This window comes from Lepisosteus oculatus, chromosome 2 (assembly GCF_040954835.1).
Source record: "Lepisosteus oculatus isolate fLepOcu1 chromosome 2, fLepOcu1.hap2, whole genome shotgun sequence".
In the NCBI taxonomy this organism is placed as follows: domain Eukaryota; kingdom Metazoa; phylum Chordata; class Actinopteri; order Semionotiformes; family Lepisosteidae; genus Lepisosteus; species Lepisosteus oculatus.
The window spans coordinates 19,206,833-19,226,779 of NC_090697.1; the positions used below are offsets into that span (position 1 = coordinate 19,206,833).

The following is a 19,947-nucleotide window of genomic DNA, read 5'->3' on the forward strand; positions in this document are numbered from 1 at the left end:
GAAGATTTGCCTTCAATGGTACTGTGTAAATGTCGGTCTTTTTATCTTGATAAAAAATGTAATAGCAGAAGGAAAAGAATGATTCTTTTTCAGCGCATTCTCATTTTAAAGTTACCAAATTAAGTTGAAAAAAATTAAAAGGAGAATTTTTGACTGACCTTGAAGAGAGTTGAAAATAGAGAAGAGGTACATGAAGGCAAGGTTAACAGGTCCCCAGGCAAAGAAAGCAAAGCCCCAGGTCATCCCCAACAGGAAGGTCAAACTGACGACACTCCGCAAGTTGCGCAAAACCTCTTCCCTTAAGGTGCGGTTGCTTCTCTTCCCGTTCCTTCCGCAAATCTGCATCATCACCACGATGAACATGGCCACGTTCATTAGGAACACAATCCCAAAATAACCCGCACAGGTGACATAGAAGACCACTTGATTGTTCACCCAGCAGCTGAAATAAAATAGATTTTGGATCCATTTAATAGAAAACATCAAGCGTTGCTTAAATGGAAAGTTGAAACTGAGGGATATACAGTATGATACAGGATATTAATACTTTTACTCTCTGCATTGCTATTCATACAGTATATATTAAAACATTTTGATACAAATGTTTTACAAATTAAATCCAAACTACAAAATGGATTATGATAGTGACTGCCCTGTGAGGTATCAGCATGCAAAATGTACTGGGATATATCATGACATTCTATTTTTTCTGTTCAGTTCACTTAAGTATTTTATATGAGACTTACAATTCAGAGGAGCTTTGTCCATTTTCATCTTTTCCATAATGTTGCTTTCCATAGGAATTTCTATCAATTGCTATTACAATGCCAACTATGACCGCAGGAAGTCCTGAAAAGTAAATAAAAAGTTTTATAAAAAATAAACACATCAGTCAGAACTGTATTCACCATTTTCCATCCAATTTCTAACCTTTTTTTCCAATTGCAGGGCACTTTTCCCAGAAGCGAAGGGACCAGAGCACCAGGAGGAAACACATAACAAAACACATAACAAAAACTCCAAGCAGATTGTACCGCAGGTACGGAAACCCAGCGCTGCAAAGCAGCAATGCTAATCACTGTGCCACCTCAACACCACATTCATCATTTTTCAATATATTTATTTATATATTTTAATAATATATGTAAACACGTTCATAAAGGTTAAGCAAATGATATTTCACATAGCATACTGTGAATGAAGGCTTAAAAATTGTTGACAAAGCCAAAATTCTTTTTTAATATGTGAAGAACATATTAAACAAAAAAAACTTCTATGTCTCCCACCCTTGTTTTGATAAGATTTAGTTAAACAGTGACCAAGTTTATCTATTATTAAAGTAAAAAAATCAAGACCTTGCCATGTACTCCATGATCCCTGTTTATCCCAAAGGTAAAAACCCTTTTTTCTCTAAACTTACCCCATCCAACAATGCAGAACTTCAGAATGTACCTCCTGATGTAAGTGTTGAACACTTTAACCAAGGCGATGTACATATGAATGGATTCTAGACCCATCCAGGTGAAGGAGGTCAGGAGAAAATAATGCAGGAACACTGCGACAGCAATGCAAAGGCCTTTGACTTCAAAGGAGGTCAGCCAGCCATCCACCAGGAACACCATGTTAAGGAACAGCAGAGAAGTGCTGAGATTCATCAGGATTTTCGAAGGGTAATCCCGGCGTAATTTTCTAAGAGTAATTATAAATATAGATTAGATAATTAAATTAAAAAGGCAAAAAGTAAAACAGATATTACCTTATTAACTTAGTAATAAAGCTTTTTTTTTCATTTGTTTCTATTTAAAATGACATGCTTTCAACCACAGATGAATATTTAAGATATATTTCTCTATAAACAGTACTGACATATTACACTGACCTCCTTCAATAACAGTGTAGTACTTTAGTTGTGCAGAATTCCCGCCACACCTCTACCTCAGTGGTTAAATATCAGCGTTCTGTTTAAGCATCTCTGTTAGGCCCTTAATGATGCAACAAAGCTCCTACACAATGCTACTAGTTCGTGCCATTAACATTAGGAAAAATACACAATAAAGGATTATGTGCTTTTAAGTCCATGACCATGCAGTAGTTGGTAAATTCTGAACTTCACATAAAAACATGTAAGTAAAACAAAATACTAACTCAAAGGCTATATAAGTAAGAAGTGTTGCAGCAGAGAAGATGGCAGAGATGCCACAGCCAATGTAGGTGATGAAGGTCAGGATCTTTGTGTTTTGTTGATCAATCTGATGAGCAGCTCCAGAAATGTCCTGTTAACAAGAAAATACAAAAAAAGACTTGCTTAAAATAACTATTTATATCTTTTATCAAATAACTTTTGATACATTTCTATTTTTCATCTTTAAAGATTGTGTTCTTCCTGTGTACTGTAGAATCATCTAAAACGTGGTTAAAGCAGTATTAATTTAGCTGTAATCAAAAGACAGGAACTATATCAGAGCCACTGCTAGTCTCCAAGTCAACACTGTTTTCTGCACCGTTTGACCAGAGGGTAGCAGGCCTCTGATATGACGCTATTGAGCTACAGGAATATACAGTACACTTACAACTTATTCCTTATATACAAAAAATATTGAATATTACTACAGTACTTAATCTGAAAACGAATAAATAATTCCTTGCAATGTATAGTGCTTTATCCAGAAAGATCCCAAATTACTTCAACTCAACTTTATCACCCACCAAAGAGTAGCACCAACCTCGGTGATGCACGGCAGCCATCAGGACACAGCAGATGAGGTGGAAAAGTTAGAAACTGCTTAACCTGAACAGGGCTAATCCCATACTTGGTTCTGGGATCCTTAACCAAGTAATCAAGACCTTGGTTTAATACTGTACAAAGGCCCTGATCACCAAACTAGGGCATTGGATTGGAATTTCTAGTCCAGAACAAAAAGCGACACTTTCACACTGGTCTACCAACATTTCTTTTGACAAAAATGTGGCTCACTTAAAAGGTCTCCAATCCTAGTACAGACCAAGTCTAGCCCAGGCTTCTTATCTTCAGAGATCTGGTGAGTTCAGTCTAGAATGTTGTAATAATGTGGTAAAGAAGCCATGTCAGGAGGCCATATGGCTCATCTAGTTTGTTTGGCTGGTGGTATCTAATAAATCTGAGGATCCTATCCTGCCGTTTCCTCAAAGAAGTCAAGAAATCAGCTTCAACAACATGACTTGATGACTTGGTCCAGCCTTCCACAACCCTTTCTGCCCCCTCAGCCTGACTACATTGCAGATCAGGTGCAAAAGTAAGAAATTAATTCATCAATTTAATTGAGGAAGAAATTCAGGTAGGCAAAACTGAGTAAAATTAAATGAGAATTTTCTAAGGACTCTTACTCTTTGTACCACGACCAGCAGTAGCCCGCTTCTCCTTAGTGATTTCCCATCCTAGTACTGACCATATATGTTTTTTGAATTTCTGCGATCTGGTTTTAAGGTTTATGAGAGTTTGCTATATTTAGATATTTCTAATTATTAAAATTGCTTTGGCCGTTGTAAAGATATACTGCAGTTCATTTGTGCAATGTAGAAGTGTCAGTTACATCATCACCTCCGGGATGAGAGAAAGATGGTAAGACATAAACATAAGTCACTGATGTATTAAACAGATTCCCACCATTCAGTGCAATCTTTAGGTAGTGCAATATTAGCATCACCACAGCTGACTGTGAAAGTTCATTCTTTACAAATCTGAATCTTACCATTAAAACTCCAAAGTGTGTAAGATGATTGCACAGGCAGATGGTCATATTGCTGTTCGATTCAGGACTGACAGCACAGCCATCCCCACTCCACCCCCCACTCCCATCTGAAGAAAAGAATGACAAGTCGGCCACAGAGTTTTTAATATTTCATGAATTTGCATTTGGACTGTATTCCACAGTTTCATATCTGCCCAGTTTGTGCTAGCCTTGTTGTAACCTTCTTGTAGCCGCAAAGTTATTCCTTGTACTAATACTGTGTATTATATTCTGTATAATATTGTTTATAGTATAAATTGCCCGGTATAAATAGTATACAATATTAAATATAATATAATAGTAAACAGATAAATGGTAATAACCATAAGATATATTATTCTTTCATAGCTGTATCTTATTGTCTCACGTGTGCTATTAGCCTTTAACGGGTGTAAAGGATGTTGTAAGTTAAGTGCATAGATGGGGTTGATAGTTAACAATTATAACACACTTTTTAAACACATTTAAACAATTGCTTAATATTTTCAGGCTATTGAAAATATAAGTCCAAAATATTTGCAATATTTGCAGAATGTACACAAAGTCTTGAATGGCACTTACTTTTTAAAGTAAAATCCCAAAACACACACACAGGTTTTGGTTCTGGCTGAAAAAAAAAAGTTTTAGTTTTGTAAGGAAACATGAAAATAATAAGTCTTAGCACTGCTTATCCATACAGTATATATTCTGGAAGATTTGTGTCCCCAATAAACAGAATGTTGACTGAGGATAATCTTGTAAAGCGAACTAATTCTTCCAGAGGCTGTTTTTAAAGTTAATCTATTTTCTATAGATTATAAATAATCTATTTTCTATTTAACTACTACTAGTTAATAGTAATATTGGGTGACACCTTTATCCTAAGTTACATTAGTACCCATTTATTCAGTTGGATATTATCTTGCTCAAGGTAACGAGTGTCTCACCTGGGATTCTGAATATAGACCCCTAACAACTGCTGCCTCTAACATTACTTAATATTTTCAATGACACTAATCTAATTTGGCTGGCTATAAAAAATGATAAGATACACTTAAAGTTAAGAATTATGAAATGGCAGCATTTCCGATCTACTAACCACTAAGCAATTCCAGTTCATTTTTCCCAGGCAGAAAAAATCAATGTAAAGTAATGCACAGTACAGCCTCTGACTGTGGAAAATACTTCTTTATTTTAAGTACCTGGTAGTGTATGTGCTGGATCTGAATCCTGACAGGGTCTTGCAGATTATTTATTGATACATTCCCAACACTGCTTGCCACCACAAAACTGTTCAGGGAATTTCCATTGGTTTTTTGTTCCTAAAAAATAGAAATATGAGGTAGCAATGCAGTCTAGTAGACAATATGAAGACTGCTTAATGACGTCATATTGTTTACTAGACTGGTGACTGTTTCATGTAGATTACTTGACTTATATATTTGTTAACACCTAATACCTGAATTATGATCTGCAAATCCTTTTTTTTTAAGTATTTAGATTAATGCACAGACTAAGAGTAATAACTTAGTATGACATGATTCTTACTGGTTATCATGTTTATTATAACAACTGAACCTCATACATATAATTCTTCATATACATTATTTGCCGAATTAATATTCTTTTATTCATTCTCAGTTTAATGTTAACAGCCTTTTTGTAATGCATTTATACATTTTTATTTTCAACCTGATATTGTCGATATCACTGATAGTATTCTGATATTCCGTATGTACTGTACAACACAGTTTTATTCACAACAAGCAATCCTGTACATTTTTAATTTGCCAAGATGTATAATTTCTATTCATTAATTTGCGTTCTTTAAATAATGTGTCTACCACTAAAGCAATTTCTTCACTATAATACTACATAATCTATCAAATCCAGACTTATTTTTGTCTTCTAAAATCTTACTAATTTGCCTTTGTATAAAGCACAAGAACTCACCTGAAAAAGCCCAGTTTTACTAAAAAATGTGAAGTGTATCCTAGAAACAATGTCAATTTCCACATCACTTAGGTTACTCAGCAGAGTTGAAGGCAATCGGATCTCAGCCAGTGGATTCTGTTGGTCAGTCTCAAAATCCACCTTTAAAAATATATAACAATTAATATAAATGCATGTAGAAGTTAGAAACTATGTACAGCACAATTTAAGTAAAAACTTACTGTATCTAAGAACTGTGTTATTCATTATTTTGCTTCTTGCTAGTTTCACACGCTACAATGTGTGGTGAGTGTATTCTCCGTTTAATTCTTTGTTCACAAGCTGGTCATTTGGTCAGAATTAGATACTGATGATTGCCAGTGCCCATGCTAGGAAAGCTGGCAATACACAATGTTGGAAGCTCTGTTAAATGAGGTATTGTCTGTGAGATGCATACATGAAAGAAATGGTTCCTTTCCATAGTGGATGTTAAGAAAACTAATAACACCTCATTTAGAAAACAGATTCCTTAAGGTTTCAGTTTCATTAACGTTGAAATCACCTGCTGTACTTCTTCTATTCAAGATATTTTACTTAAAGAAAAAGAACGTGTCATGTAACAATTCTGTTCAACCGTACCTGGATATCGGAAGCATTGTTGGCAGCTGTTGCACTAAATAATGTGCCATTAAACATGCTGTGATTCACTGCTGAAATGCCAAGAGCCAGGTTTTTAGATGTGATGCTCAGGGATGGTCCATCAAAAAGGATTTTCAGGGCCAATTCATCCACTGTTTTCAGTGCACTTTAAAATTAAAACAGAAGCGACTTAGGTACATATACTCATGGGCCGTAAAAATGTATTAATAAAGTTAACTAGGAATGACAATGCCCAAGACCAAAGTGTGATGAACTATTATGGAGCAGATATTGGCTTAACCCACTTGGCTGAGGGCCATAGCACAAGGAGGCCAGGACCCCCACACAGGATAACCAAGGGGTAGCTGCAGAGGTGGAGTTGGGGTGGAGGTAGGATGCAAAAGTCGTACACAAGGGAGAGTAGGAAATCACATTGGTATATAGCTTTTGGTGGAGGAAGGATGATGGGAGAGATTGCTAATTACTGACAGCTGAGTACGATTGAGCGTGGTTGCTGTCATCCCTCCCGAACTTTTGTTATAAACTCCATTAAGATCTCTATGCTTAATCTTCAGACAAAAAATGCAATAACATACATGTATGTAATCTACAAAGTAGTGTCATCTTTATTTTCTAAAACAACAAATACATTTGAAATGATTCACTTCACATTTTTGTGCAATATTGCAGACAGCAATGCTGGTTTACAAATTTAAGACAATCTTATAATGTGCTAAAGAACTCATTACCACAGTGCTTTGAGATGTTTTCATAGCAAGTTAAAAATCAAACTCAGTCCATATTTGGGATCAGGGTTTCATTTAAAATAGGCATGTTAAAAGGAAAAAAGGATCTATTCTTAGTGGTGAAGTGTACCAGGAAAATCTAGCCATCTACGGTATTTGCAATAATTCAATAACGGGATAACAGCAAATAGCAAGATTATGGTCTCATTTGTATACTCACAGTGGTGAAGAGGCTGCTAAGGCACTGTCAGAGCTCGTCATTACATTAGAAAATACTGTCACAACAGTGGAAGCCAGTGATGCATTGATCTTAGCCACATTAATAATCTCCTTCAGTTTTGTCACAATTTTTGTCACCTCTTCTTTTGTCAGCTCAAAGTTTGTTATGTCTACCAGCTGTGTGGCTACATCTGCAGCATTTTCTGTCATATAGGGATAGAAATGGTTAAAATTGAGATAAAAAGACAAACATACCAGTTTCGTTATCATCAATAGCATTGTGAAGAAAATAAACTGATAATAAATCCTTGTAAAGTAAATAATCACAAAATGAAAATAAGGTTTCATACCAAGTGAGGAATGGGAAGTTTATGGGAAGTTTAAATTTACATAAAACCACAAATTCACCTGCATGTAGAGAATATACATGGAAACTTCATATTTGTTATTATAGAACCCCTTCATTTACAAGATAAATATGATAAATGTGGGAATACAAAATGTTGGAGGAATTGTGGGGAACATCTGGAAATCACACAAATTGCATTTGTTTCATCATGCAAAGTAATAAAATATATTGGAGAAGGAGTCTCAGGGAAATATTAGAAATCTTCAGTGTCAGATTAAAACTGGATTCTAGAAATTTGCTTCTAGGACAAACACCACATGAACTGCCAACAGAAGCAGAAAAAATATTTGTTTAGAATTATCGGACTTGAAGCCATGAAACAAATCCAGAGAAACTGGATTAAGTTGAACAGGCCTAGCCTAATGTGGAAGGTCTCTATGAATGAAATGTACTGAATCTGATGGAGGAAATTAGAAATCGACAACACATATTTGTAAAAAGATGGTCAAAGTGGAAAAAACATATGTAAAGACACTCTCTCAGTGATGTGATAGTAAGAATGATGCAATAGACAAATAGAAACTGTATAAAAAGTAATTTAACAATAATTTGATTATTAATATCCCCCCTACTTTTTGTATTTTGTTTTTGTGAATGTGAAAAGGGGATACTGTCAGCATCAGCATAACTATTAGCACTGAGAAACATCATCCTACATGTACAGGTTACATTTTGTTTTTCTGCTGATTATGAACTATTTTGCTGAGATAAATAGTCATCCTACACCGGAACAAAATTGAAAAAAAATGTATCTTTTGATAAAAGTTTTCAGTAGAGCTTTGATGCCACTCTTTGTTTGGTTTAATAATTTCCTCATTAGATTTTCTTAAAATGTTCTCTATTCCAAGTTTTTTAGTTGAAATGTTATTCTTGGTTCATATCCTAATTAAAAATCAAATTTCAACAACAGGAGTCTGTCTAGTTTAAGTAATATGTCCCTGTTTAATTTCCTTATTGTCCGTACTTGCATTAATAACAATGCCAATAGATTAATTAATAGAGCTGTATCAGTGTTTTTAAACCTTACCAGCAGACACTGCAATGCTGTCAATGTCACCTGTGCAATTACCAAGGTCAGGTGGGCTCCAATAAGATGTGTAGTTCTGCAAATTTAACATGCTAACAGAAAAACAGCACAGTGTAAGAAAACACCAAACACTAATGTTGCCTTACATTATCTTTTATATAATATAAACCTTATCGCAAAATATATCCTTCAAAATGCCCTTTACCATTTCCCACATGCTTTTAAAATACCAAAAATGTATAACCCATTGTAAAAACTCACTATGGTAACAGTTGGCTTGTAAACCATTACTCTTCAGAAAAAGAAAAAGGCACAGTACAGATGACTCACCATGTTCTTGAAGCATTCTGAGCTTTATTTGGGAAGCAGGGTGAAAACTGAGTAACTATTGGTCTGCTCTCTGGCCATTTATAATGGAAGGGATTTTCTTCAGCATAACAGTTTTCTAGAATACCAAGCAAGATAGAAACATTAGTGGAGATAATGTCTCCACTTTTTATTCTTCTTTTCTTTAAAATGCATCACAGAATGTAACTTAATATTCTTGTGTTTTTTAGTGTTTAAGAGATTTTGACTAAAACAAATAGAAAACACAAAAATGTTGCTTACAAAAATATATTAATTAGCAGAATTTGGTATGTTTAGGTCAACAAGAGTTCATCATATATACAGTAGGTAAAATACATTTTATTTAAAAATGAACCTGAGTCTGTTGCTTTATACATACAAACCAATCAATACAGTACCTTACTAAATTTAAATATCCTCCAGAAGTGTGGGCCAGGACAGAGAAATCTGATAATTCAAATTATTATACAAAGTAGATCAACATTTGCAATTAGAACCAAACTGTGATGCACATTAATTTAAAGGTTTGAGCCGTAGATTTACTCTTACCAACTGACTGGACAGCTACAGTTTCTAGCACCAGCCCACTGCCCATTGTAATGTTGTTCTGTACCAGTCGGCGCTGGATGGCTTCCTCTTGAAGAAGGATAACGCTGGTATATTTGTAAATGAGCAATGCTTGACATATGTATCTAGAAATGACAAAATTGTCACTATAGATAAAACTTTTATTTATTACATAAATATAAATTCTAAGGTCTTTTGAGTGCATAAAAATCAAAAAGACTAATACACTCATCTCTCACTGTGCAGGTGACTGGTTCCCAAATTCCCATTAAAACATATTTAAAGGTCACTTATTCATTCCAAGTCCTCATAGCTGGGCATAAACCAGCCGCATTTACTGTAGGTACTTTACCTTTCAGATGTATTTGAATAGTTTGGCACCATCAATTGCTAAGTATACATTATAAGAAGCAGAATTTACCAACAATTCGTTTTTTATGCAAGTGGTTACAGTGGGTATCAAAAGTATTCACCCTTCTTGCACTTTTCCGCAAGGTATTGTGTGAAATTTCAATATGGAATCATAATTTAATTGTGATATTTTGCCATTTATTAACACAAAACACACTATAATGTCACAGTAAAAACAAAATCCTACAGATCATCCTCAATTGATTATAAATATAAAACAGAAAATAACTAATTAACTGAATTACTTTAGAAGTCCAGTGTGGGTAAATTCTTTTGTTAGATTATTATGTGTATGAAGTACACATAAGAATGTATTCTGAAGCCATTATGGGGAGAACTAAAATTTCATCAAGATGTCTCAATAAACAAAAATGTATCATGATAGTTAATACATTTTGTACAGCTTAATATCTATAAAATAAAAAAAAAATAACATTTAAAAGTAAGACAGAATATCGACCTGTCTGGTCACACCAATAACATGCATTTATAGTGTGCATAATCAAAATAAAACATTTTGTCGAAGAAAATGTTCAGATTTCTTTTTTTATGCTATACATTCAAATATTATTTTGCACCATAAGTAGTATAACAACCTTACAATTTCTGTTAAGACACTGTTAAGACAATAGCTGAGAGGCATGAAAAATACAAATGGAAGAACAAGTTGCAGTCTGTGCTTGGATTAGCTGGGGAAAGGTATGTATATTCATTGTTTGTTTTAGCAAGTACTTGAAAGTAAAGTGCTAATTTTAAAAGGGATGAGTGTAGTTTAATTTATATTTTAATACAAATCAAATGAAAAGTAAGGGATATGTACTGGTTATGGGCAGTCACTCCTTCCTATAGCTCTGAAAGTGCCCCAGGTCCCAGCCACCCAGTCTTCCACTTCTGATGGAAAAAAATGCCCTCCAGAATTAAATTGAAAGCACCTTATTTATTCTCGATCGAGACATGAACCAGAATGAAGACCCTAGATTTTTCAAGGTGAAATGTTAGGGTTTTGAATCCCCCACATAACCAAGTCTCTGTTTGTACCCGACATTCTGTACTTCGGCAGAGATACACACATGTGACAGAGTGAACTGAGACATAGGAAATCTTATCTCTGGTGGTGGGTGAGTCATTTTCACTGAAATTAATGTGAAAATAATGACAAAGATTAAACAAAAAACAATCCTTCAGGACTAGAGTATTAAAGTAATCCCACGAAAGCAAATTAAAATCTTTAAGCAGAATGGTAGAAATAGAAACAACTTCAAAGAAATGTGACTATGTTAAAATCATGGTATACACAAAAAATGGTATTGATAGGTATAGTAAATAGATTTCTCTTAAAACAAAATCATAGTTTTTTTTTATCATTGTCTCTTGTAAACAAGTATTTGCATTTTAGGGTTTGATTTTCTGAGTCCTGAACATATTTATCCATATCCACTCAAAAGGTCTTCCTCACTTCACATCCTGTTGTCACGCCCTCTGCAGCCAGAGGGTGCTCCTTCTCTGTCCTGTCCCTAGTTTCCGGTCTGCTGTCCTTCCTGTCCCTCTCTTCCTTGGGCTATATATTTCCGGGTCTTGCACTCTGTCCTCGCTCAGCATTGACGTTCGGATGTTCTGAGACCCGCCTAGCACCAGGGCGCCCCACGTCCGCTCCCTGAGGGCATAGGTTTCTATACGGCATTCCTGAACTCTTTGCACTAATGAGCCCGGGTCTTTTTCCCGTCTCGCCGCTACGCATATGGGTGTTTTTCTGCTCTCCTGCTCCCCACGGTTAGTCCCTTTGGACGTCCGTGACACCTGTTATGCTTGTGCAAGATATTATAATGCTGGAATTTAAATGTTAACTGTAATTTTGATACAATAAATACATAATTAATTTGTCTTAAAGATGTATCACCACAAAATTATTGCCTATTTTTACAACATTTGGATTGTCATAAAAGTTGTTTGAGAAGATCTGTTAATGACCTTTACTTTTAAGGGGTAAATATTGTGATGACAGATCAGTACAGTAATTTTTACCTTTTGACAGTGCTCCGTGCAGATCTTGAGGATATGCTGCTGCTGACCTGAATGCTGGTAAACACAAAAATAAGGTAAGAGCTTAAGGCTCACTGTCCAATTAATATACACTTTGTAAAAATACAAACTCAGTTTTGAATCTTGCAACTAGTTTATTGTTAAATATATGGGATATTTAAGCTAAGAATATAAGAGTGAATAAATCAAGAGTTTTCCTTGTATAAGTCAATACATGTGACTGTACTAAAACAACACTGTAACACATTCAGAGTGTATACTCTACCTGATATTAGCCACATAAACAGAGTATGTCCAGTTTTGAAATGTGTGGTTGAGCTGAAAAAGTAAAGGCACACCATAAATTAAGACTGTAAACTATAAAATACATATTATTAATAATTGTTTAAAATAAATAAAATAAATTTAGTACAGACATATGAAATTTAATATTCCTACAGCATTGCTTGGATTTTATATGTACTGTACAGCAAGTCATTATGCAATCACGCAGCTTTCATGTTCTCACTATGCTATTAGCTAAAGAAAATCTTTAAAAAGAGAAGTGGTCTTTTTTAATAAAAGGCACTGAAGCCTATATTTTGCACAGAGAATAGTATGTAATACTGTTTTTCTATTTTGTTGAGAAAATGCCAACATATAATTTGATTTTTTTACTTCAGTTAGCATATAATTGACCACTTTAGAAATGGTCAGATACTTTAGAAATCTGACCATTGCTTTGCCAATACGGTAATGTGAGATATCAGTAACACTCTATCATACTGTACATACAGTCTGTATTATATATCCAAAATAAACAATTCCAAACAATTTTCAGCCTTTACTTAACACAACAAACTGCTTTATATTTTATGGCAGTGAAGAACAATACAGCCATTATATTTCTAAATATAGTTCATAAAACGTCAAAGTGACTTTGACGTAGAATATGTCCTACCCAGGTTAGTACAGCTTGTTCCACTTCCAGTTCCGTAACATGAACCTGGTACTCATACACAACAAAAGAAATTCTGTAGAATATCCCTTCTGTTAAAAAAAGGAAATACAGGAAATTAACCAATGAGAAGAATATGTCTGTGTCTGAGCAATCTTACACTGTGTCGCATAGCAGGAATGCAGGAGGGTAAAAAAACACTCTCACATTCAGTATTGGAACATTATTCACAAAAATCTCAATGTAGTGTTCAATGCTGGTGTTCAAAAGATGCAGTATGCACAGTATTTTACTAAACGCATACTCTTTAAAAGCCATGTCATATTTGTAAATTATCTAGTATTTGTTTAGTAATTCATTGTGTTTCTTGTATTTTATACTTGTATTGTATTAATACTAGGTGAAAAAGTAGACACGTTTCTGAGATGTGCCTGTCTGTTGCAGTAAATATGTTAACTGGATGACTGCTTAACAAGGGGTGTACCACCCTCAAAATGAAAAGAAAAGCATGCAAAACAAACATTACATTCATTGTGTAATGAATGCAACTTGCTGCATGCAAAAATGCATTCGGAAGGAGCCAGACGCCTACTGTTATTATTATGCACAAAAATTTAATACATTTTGTAAATTAAAGATTCGTTATTTTTAGTAATAAGGGTTTAAGTCTTAATTTAGGGTTTAATCAAAGAGGTATTTAACATGGCTACAACATTCAGCACTGTTACCATCAATTCATTTGTTAGACTAACCTTTAGTTTTCATGACAAAGCCTGCAGCCCTTAAAACAATAATGTATTCAAGGCATAGTCCACTGTACTACACCTTTAATTCCAAATATATAATAACTGAACTGTGCAAACAAAAATGTTAATAGATACAGTAAAATGTAACCAAAATAAATATCAGCATTATATTGCCTGGTGTCAACTTAGGAACAAATGTTTTAATAAAGAACATAAATTACTAGTCCTCTGCTGCTATGCCACACAGTCACCACTAGATGACAACCCAGTACCATCCAAGGTTAGTCTATTTTGAATTACATCTCTACTGAAGTGCTAAGCAGAATCTTTCACTCTTAGGAGACTTCAGTATTTTAAGTGATTTCAAATAAATTGACAGACTTTTCTTTAATTGCCCAAATAAGACCCCATTGTTTTGACTGAGATACAGTTAATTGACATGCAGTCTCCTGAGAGTTGGCATACAAGGAAACTAGAAATCAAGATTAGTAGCTGATTTTGCATTTTAAACAATCATTTTCCAGTGCTCAAAAAATCTCAGGCTTTTGATTGTAGTCTGTTGTGATTAATTTCCCTCCTCCCATCAATTTATATGGGCTCCACTCATTTAAGCACAGCAAATCACCTCACCATTAGATATAAGAAAATCTACAGAATACTACAGAAAGAAAACAAAGAAACAAAAAACAACTACTGCATTTTATTATTGGTACTAAGAACTAGTCCAAAACTACATATATATAGTAGTGTTTTTTATAACATACGGTTGCTGGTTGAAAATCCACAAAGACATGAATTATCAAAATGATCTTTGCATAGGCACAGGGTGACTTCAGTGACACCCATTGTTGTTTGACTTCCAGTGGTATTTCCCAATTGCAGGTCAATGTTTTCTCCACTGATTCCACTTCCTAACATATTTAAAATATGAGGATCCTTTGTTGAGCCAGACAGGTGGTCCTCTGTTGATGTTTTATTATATACGAGTTCTGCATAACTGGCAGGTGTCTGGACAACAAGCGAAGCACTTGCCATAGGCAAATCCTGATCCAAAGAAGTAAGCACAAGTCCATCATCCCATTTCTCATCACTTTTGTCATCTTCAGCAGAAATCTCAAACTGCACATTTCCTGCCAACATTGAACCAGATAGGAGAAGATTCAGCTCAGATGAAGCCATTACATCTTTGGCCACAGGGGACTCACTTTCTACAGCTCCTGAAGATCTGGTAGACCACACTGGGCCAGATGCCGGCTGCATTTTCATTGACAGGATAGAAGATTCTTGCATAATGACTTCATTCGACACAGGGGTTTTGAAGATAGTGGCCATGTGCTGAGGAGCAGCAGTGGGTTCCACGGAGGTCATTTCCAGAAGATGGGTAGGATAAGAAAATTGATTTTGCTCTTTGAATTGAAACGGCTCACTCAGTTGTGAGAGATTCATGTAAGATTCAGAACTGACAGACTGGGACTCCTGTGAATACCAAGTCATATCAGAGTATATCTCAGGTAGTAATCCTTGAGAAGTAATCCTTGAGTTCAAATTTGTTGGAGTGCTTTGCAAGTTTGTTTTAGTGGAACTGCTGATGTATGGATGTTGCAGAAGCTCATGGCTCAAGTGTGAAAATGCACTGCTAGATCCGAGAAAACTACTGCTAGGTGGAGGCTGCACACCACTATAGAAATAATCCTGTGATACAATTGTTTTTTTCTTTGAAGCATTTTCTAATTCATTAACGTTATATGGAGTTCCCTGTAGACCATGGAAGGATGTAGATATCTCCCTCAGTGTAAGAGAGTAAATGGATTCTGAGTGGGCCCTGCCTGTTAAATAAGCTGAAGAGGCACTTAAAAATGACAAGTATACTTGAACCATGGAATAAATACTTTCATCCTCAATAATTCCTGTTGTTAAATTCATTGAAAAACTGTTTGCCAGTTCCTCAAATACATTTTCTGGAAGGATACTGGTTTCTGATAGAAAGGAGTCTGTGCTAAATGTGTACTGTGCTGTCCCTCCTTTAATTTTAGAAAATGCATTAAAAGGCAAAAACTGTAAATCTGTCAATTCATTTTTCATTGATTCGAGGGCCTTGTAAGTCAAATGAGTGACAGCACTGAAGTAAATATGAGCTTTAGGTGACAACTCTTTAAGGCCAGAGTCTGAAGGATTATTACTGTTGTAGCCTGTCAAGCTGCTGAAAAGGAGCTCTGTTGAACTGTTTATATTGGATTGTTCTGAAGATAAAAAGAAACTCATCTCAGAATCACTAATTGTTTCTGACATGATTATTGTGTTATCTGGTTTCAGGTTTGAAGGGAATGAACTTTGATATATTGGGAGTCTTTGGTCCTCTGTATGGGAGTTTCCAGTGAATTCTAACTGATGTTTCAAGGATGGAAGAAGTAGGGAACTATAATCTGTATCATAAGAAGTGAGGGTTGTTTCCATAAAATCATGTATTAAAGAAGGGAAAACCTCTGACATATCTGACAAGAGCAGTATATTTGGCCTAGATGGTTCTATTATTAATACTTCACTTTGAATCCCTGCTGATGCCTTTAAAATAGCTTCTGAATTTTTCAAGTGCTCTGTGAGAGTTTGAGAAGGCTGAATAGTTACTGAATTGCTAGGAAGCATTGCATCACTCTTAATATTGCCAAAGTAGGCAGTATCTTTCCTAAATGTAGAAATGTCATTTTTATATAGAAATGGAGATCTTGTTAACTCTTTTGAAAAGTTATCGAAACTACTACTTTCTTCATGGTGTTCTTTTCCAGAAACAGACATTACTGTTTCCTGATAGTTGGGTATAATGCCAGTGGACAACCCATGAGGCACGGAGGCTCCTGATGGGTTGAAACTTAATATCTGTGTCTGTGATTCAGCTCTTAAATGCTGAATGAAGTCTAGAGATGTGGATGGCAGTGCAGCCTGGTTGGTTTGAAAGTTCATATTTGCTGTTGCCTGACTGATTGTGCTCAGTCTTTGTGAAGGCGTTTGCACACCTGTCCCTTCAAGCACCCTGTTGAAAAGATGGATTTCTACAAAGCGGCTTTGAGCAACCCGAAGCGAGCTCTCTGCCAACAAGTAACTTCTGGCAGAATAAGTCATCTGGCTCAATTCTTCTTTCGTGACAATAGGTGCATTTTTGGAAGCATTATGAGGAACAGAAACTGAGCTTGCATTTACTTTATAAGAAGAATCCATGTCATAGAAAGAAAAGGTTTCCATGCCACTGAAAGTTTCAATGTCATATACAGCTGGTTCAGAGCCAGAAGGGTATTCTGAAGCATCTGTCCAATTCAGTGTTTTGTTTTCGCTGTCAGTATTCAGGGTCCAGTATGGAACTAGTGGCTTATTCTTGCGATTACTGAGTGAAGCTGCCTGAAATGATTCTATGTCATCACTTCTGTTCTGGCTGTCCATTGGTTGCCATGGGAAAGCCACTTCTGAATGAGTTGTGTCATGAGGTATCTCCTTTGTTTTCCTAGCAACGGAGTGTGTTGTGGCCACTTTGGGCTTAGAGGGAACGGCTGTTGTGTGGTTTGCATCTGTGATCGGAGGTTTAGTCAGATGGATCACCGGCTTTTCCTGTCTCTGAGTGACAATGTCTGGTTTCTTCCTATTGGGCCAAATTAAAGGTGTTGAAATTATCCCCAAGGATGTTTTCAAACTCCTAGGACCCTGGATGACATGTGATCTTGACTGTGGTGGGGTAGAGCCCGCTACCTCGGATTCGGTGAAGTTGAAAGACAACCAAAGATCTGTCAGCGTATCATTTCCTGCTCCGTGACAATTGGTCATTGTGAAAAATAAAGAAGTTAAAGCAAATTGTTACTGTTATTTGCACTTATTGGTTTCTCTTAACTCTGGTCTATATAATACACTTACACTCTTATTCTAAAATAACTATTTTCAATGCTGTGAATAAAATGGCAAATTAGAGTTTTGTGTTTTTACCTCTAATATAACAATAGATTTAATGTGACCTAATCTCCCCAAACCAAGCTATTCAAAGTCCAATATGAAGGTTTTGAATCAAGCAAAGTTGTACTTGCAGGTATCTTGCCTTCATAAAGCTTGTTTTTCAGAAGTGGAAATTACCTTTGTTTAACCTTGTATTACAGCTGTTCAATAGTAATATTGAAATCTAACCTCAAAGAATGTTTGTGGGAGAACAGGTCGCACATACACATTTGTTAGCTCTGTACAATTAATAGCAAGTACTTGGGAAAATAAACTGATGTCTTATCAGTATAACAGTTAATGTATAAATTGACAGTTAATGTATTAATTGATTTTTATTTCATTTTCATTTCATTTAGCCATTTCAAATGTCTAAAGCAGCCGAGAAATAGAGGGTCAGTCGTGAAAGGGCATCTTCAGAATAATATGAATAAAAATTCAACTATTGATTTTTTCAACAAACTCAATGGGTTGTACAATTGCACAAACAATTGCAAAACAAAGGGGAAAAAAGTCATTTTTAAGAATGTTGACACTCTTTGAATCTCTAATGTTGTTTGCCAACAAGTTTCACAGATGAAGTGCTGCACGTGAGATGGCTCTGTTATCTATTAGATGGAGTCTGGAGTTTGGTAGGTTAAGATGGTTTGCTCAGATCTCAGGTTAAGATCTGGACTGTACTGATGGAATAAGCAATTTAAATAACCTGGGGCTAGACCATTCAGTACCAAATGTGTGAACAGGATTTCCTTACATTTCAATTGGAACCAGTTTCTACTGATTTGAAGTACTTTTATTTAGCATGTACACCACAGACTTCTGGATGTACTGAAGTCTATTTAGTACCTAAGACAATACCCCAGTAAGTAAGATGTTACAGTAATCTAATCTTGATAATATAAAAGCATGTATCTAATATTTCAGTTTTAGATAAGCAGAGAATAATAACACCATGTTTTCTAACTCCCACCAAATGTTTTATTACATCACTGTCAACAACAACAACAACAACAACAATGAAGTCACCAACTTTGCAAAGATATTAGACTTATTTGAACCTCAGCCTTATTACAGTTCAGTTGAAGTCATATCTGATTTGGTCAGTGAATACATCTGAAAGTCACGAGCACTGCATTCAATCTCTCCTTGATGGTTAATATTTTGATGAAGAAATAAACATGCACTGTACATACTTTAAAGTAAAAGTCCCAGCACAGAACCTCACTGATAAAGTAGGACAACATTAGGTTTTAAACAGTTAAAATCAATAAATGTGTTCTTCGTAGTGAAACAGAAATCAAACTAAAGAAATAAGTTCCACTGGTTCGCAGATAATTTGCCTTGTGATCCCGTAAGATATCTTATCTGACAGTACCAAAAGCTGCACTTAACGTTCTGACATACAAGTACATTAAGTGACCCAAAGTCAGAAACCATTAGCAAATTATTATAGTAAAATGGCTGTTTCATTTCTGAATTGTTCCTTAAATTGTAGCGTTTCTCTATCTAAATGTCAGCTGGAAAGGTTCAAAGTGTTCATTGGATATAAGAAGAGATGGTAATTCAGCTGCCACTTTAATTCCAGTGTTTTTGTGATATAAGGGAAATTAAGTTTGGTTTTACCATTTGTTAAGTATGCGACTAGGCCACGTTTGTTTTAACACAGATGTGAGAGCAAGCAGACTTAAAGCCTTCAGGAACAAGATCAGATTCCAGGAAATCATAATTGAGGTTAATAACAAATGGACAAAGAACAGATAAACTAGCTTTGAATAGGGGTGTAGAGAAAGGGGGCATAACAAGTGCAACTGGTGTCATTTTAGCTACCACCTCAGCCTCACAGGCAGTATCAACAGCAGAAAAATGAGAGAAAATTGAAGCCATAAAGAAGGAACAGGTGTGGCTGTTATAACTGCAGGAGGTGAGGTTAGGATCTGATTTTTAATAATATATATATATAGGTATATACAGTATATATTTTAATCATATATATTATTCATGAAATAATTGCATTAATGTGTTACATTGGTCAGTAGTAGAACGACAAACAGTCTTATTATATTGTTCAAGCCTCTTATCAATAGGAGAGTGAAAGACACTGGAATTACTGTGACATCTCCCAGTAAGACTGGAATAGAAAGAGAATATGGCCACCTTAAAAGCATTTCTACAGCCCTGCTGATGTTCTTCAGAAACCTCTTGATGAAC

General features: G+C 35.3%; 1 protein-coding gene across 8 annotated transcripts in view; it reads right to left on the reverse strand.

The window, feature by feature from the left end:
* adgrg6 (adhesion G protein-coupled receptor G6) overlaps positions 1 to 19,947 on the reverse strand; it is an 82,514-nt gene that overhangs the window by 14,860 nt on the left and 47,707 nt on the right. For 4 of the 8 annotated variants that reach the window (XM_015339135.2, XM_015339134.2, XM_015339136.2 and 1 more), the window contains 16 exons: positions 13,025 to 13,113; positions 12,350 to 12,402; positions 12,067 to 12,120; positions 9,616 to 9,758; positions 9,049 to 9,163; positions 8,719 to 8,810; positions 7,284 to 7,485; positions 6,318 to 6,483; positions 5,700 to 5,840; positions 4,949 to 5,068; positions 4,329 to 4,374; positions 3,729 to 3,835; positions 2,146 to 2,273; positions 1,421 to 1,689; positions 747 to 849; positions 159 to 442 (listed from right to left, as the gene is read on the reverse strand). In XM_015339135.2, coding sequence (XP_015194621.2) covers positions 159 to 442; positions 747 to 849; positions 1,421 to 1,689; positions 2,146 to 2,273; positions 3,729 to 3,835; positions 4,329 to 4,374; positions 4,949 to 5,068; positions 5,700 to 5,840; positions 6,318 to 6,483; positions 7,284 to 7,485; positions 8,719 to 8,810; positions 9,049 to 9,163; positions 9,616 to 9,758; positions 12,067 to 12,120; positions 12,350 to 12,402; positions 13,025 to 13,113 — 2,112 coding nt within the window. The other 4 variants (XM_015339133.2, XM_015339131.2, XM_015339132.2 and 1 more) reach the window with 1 other exon arrangement.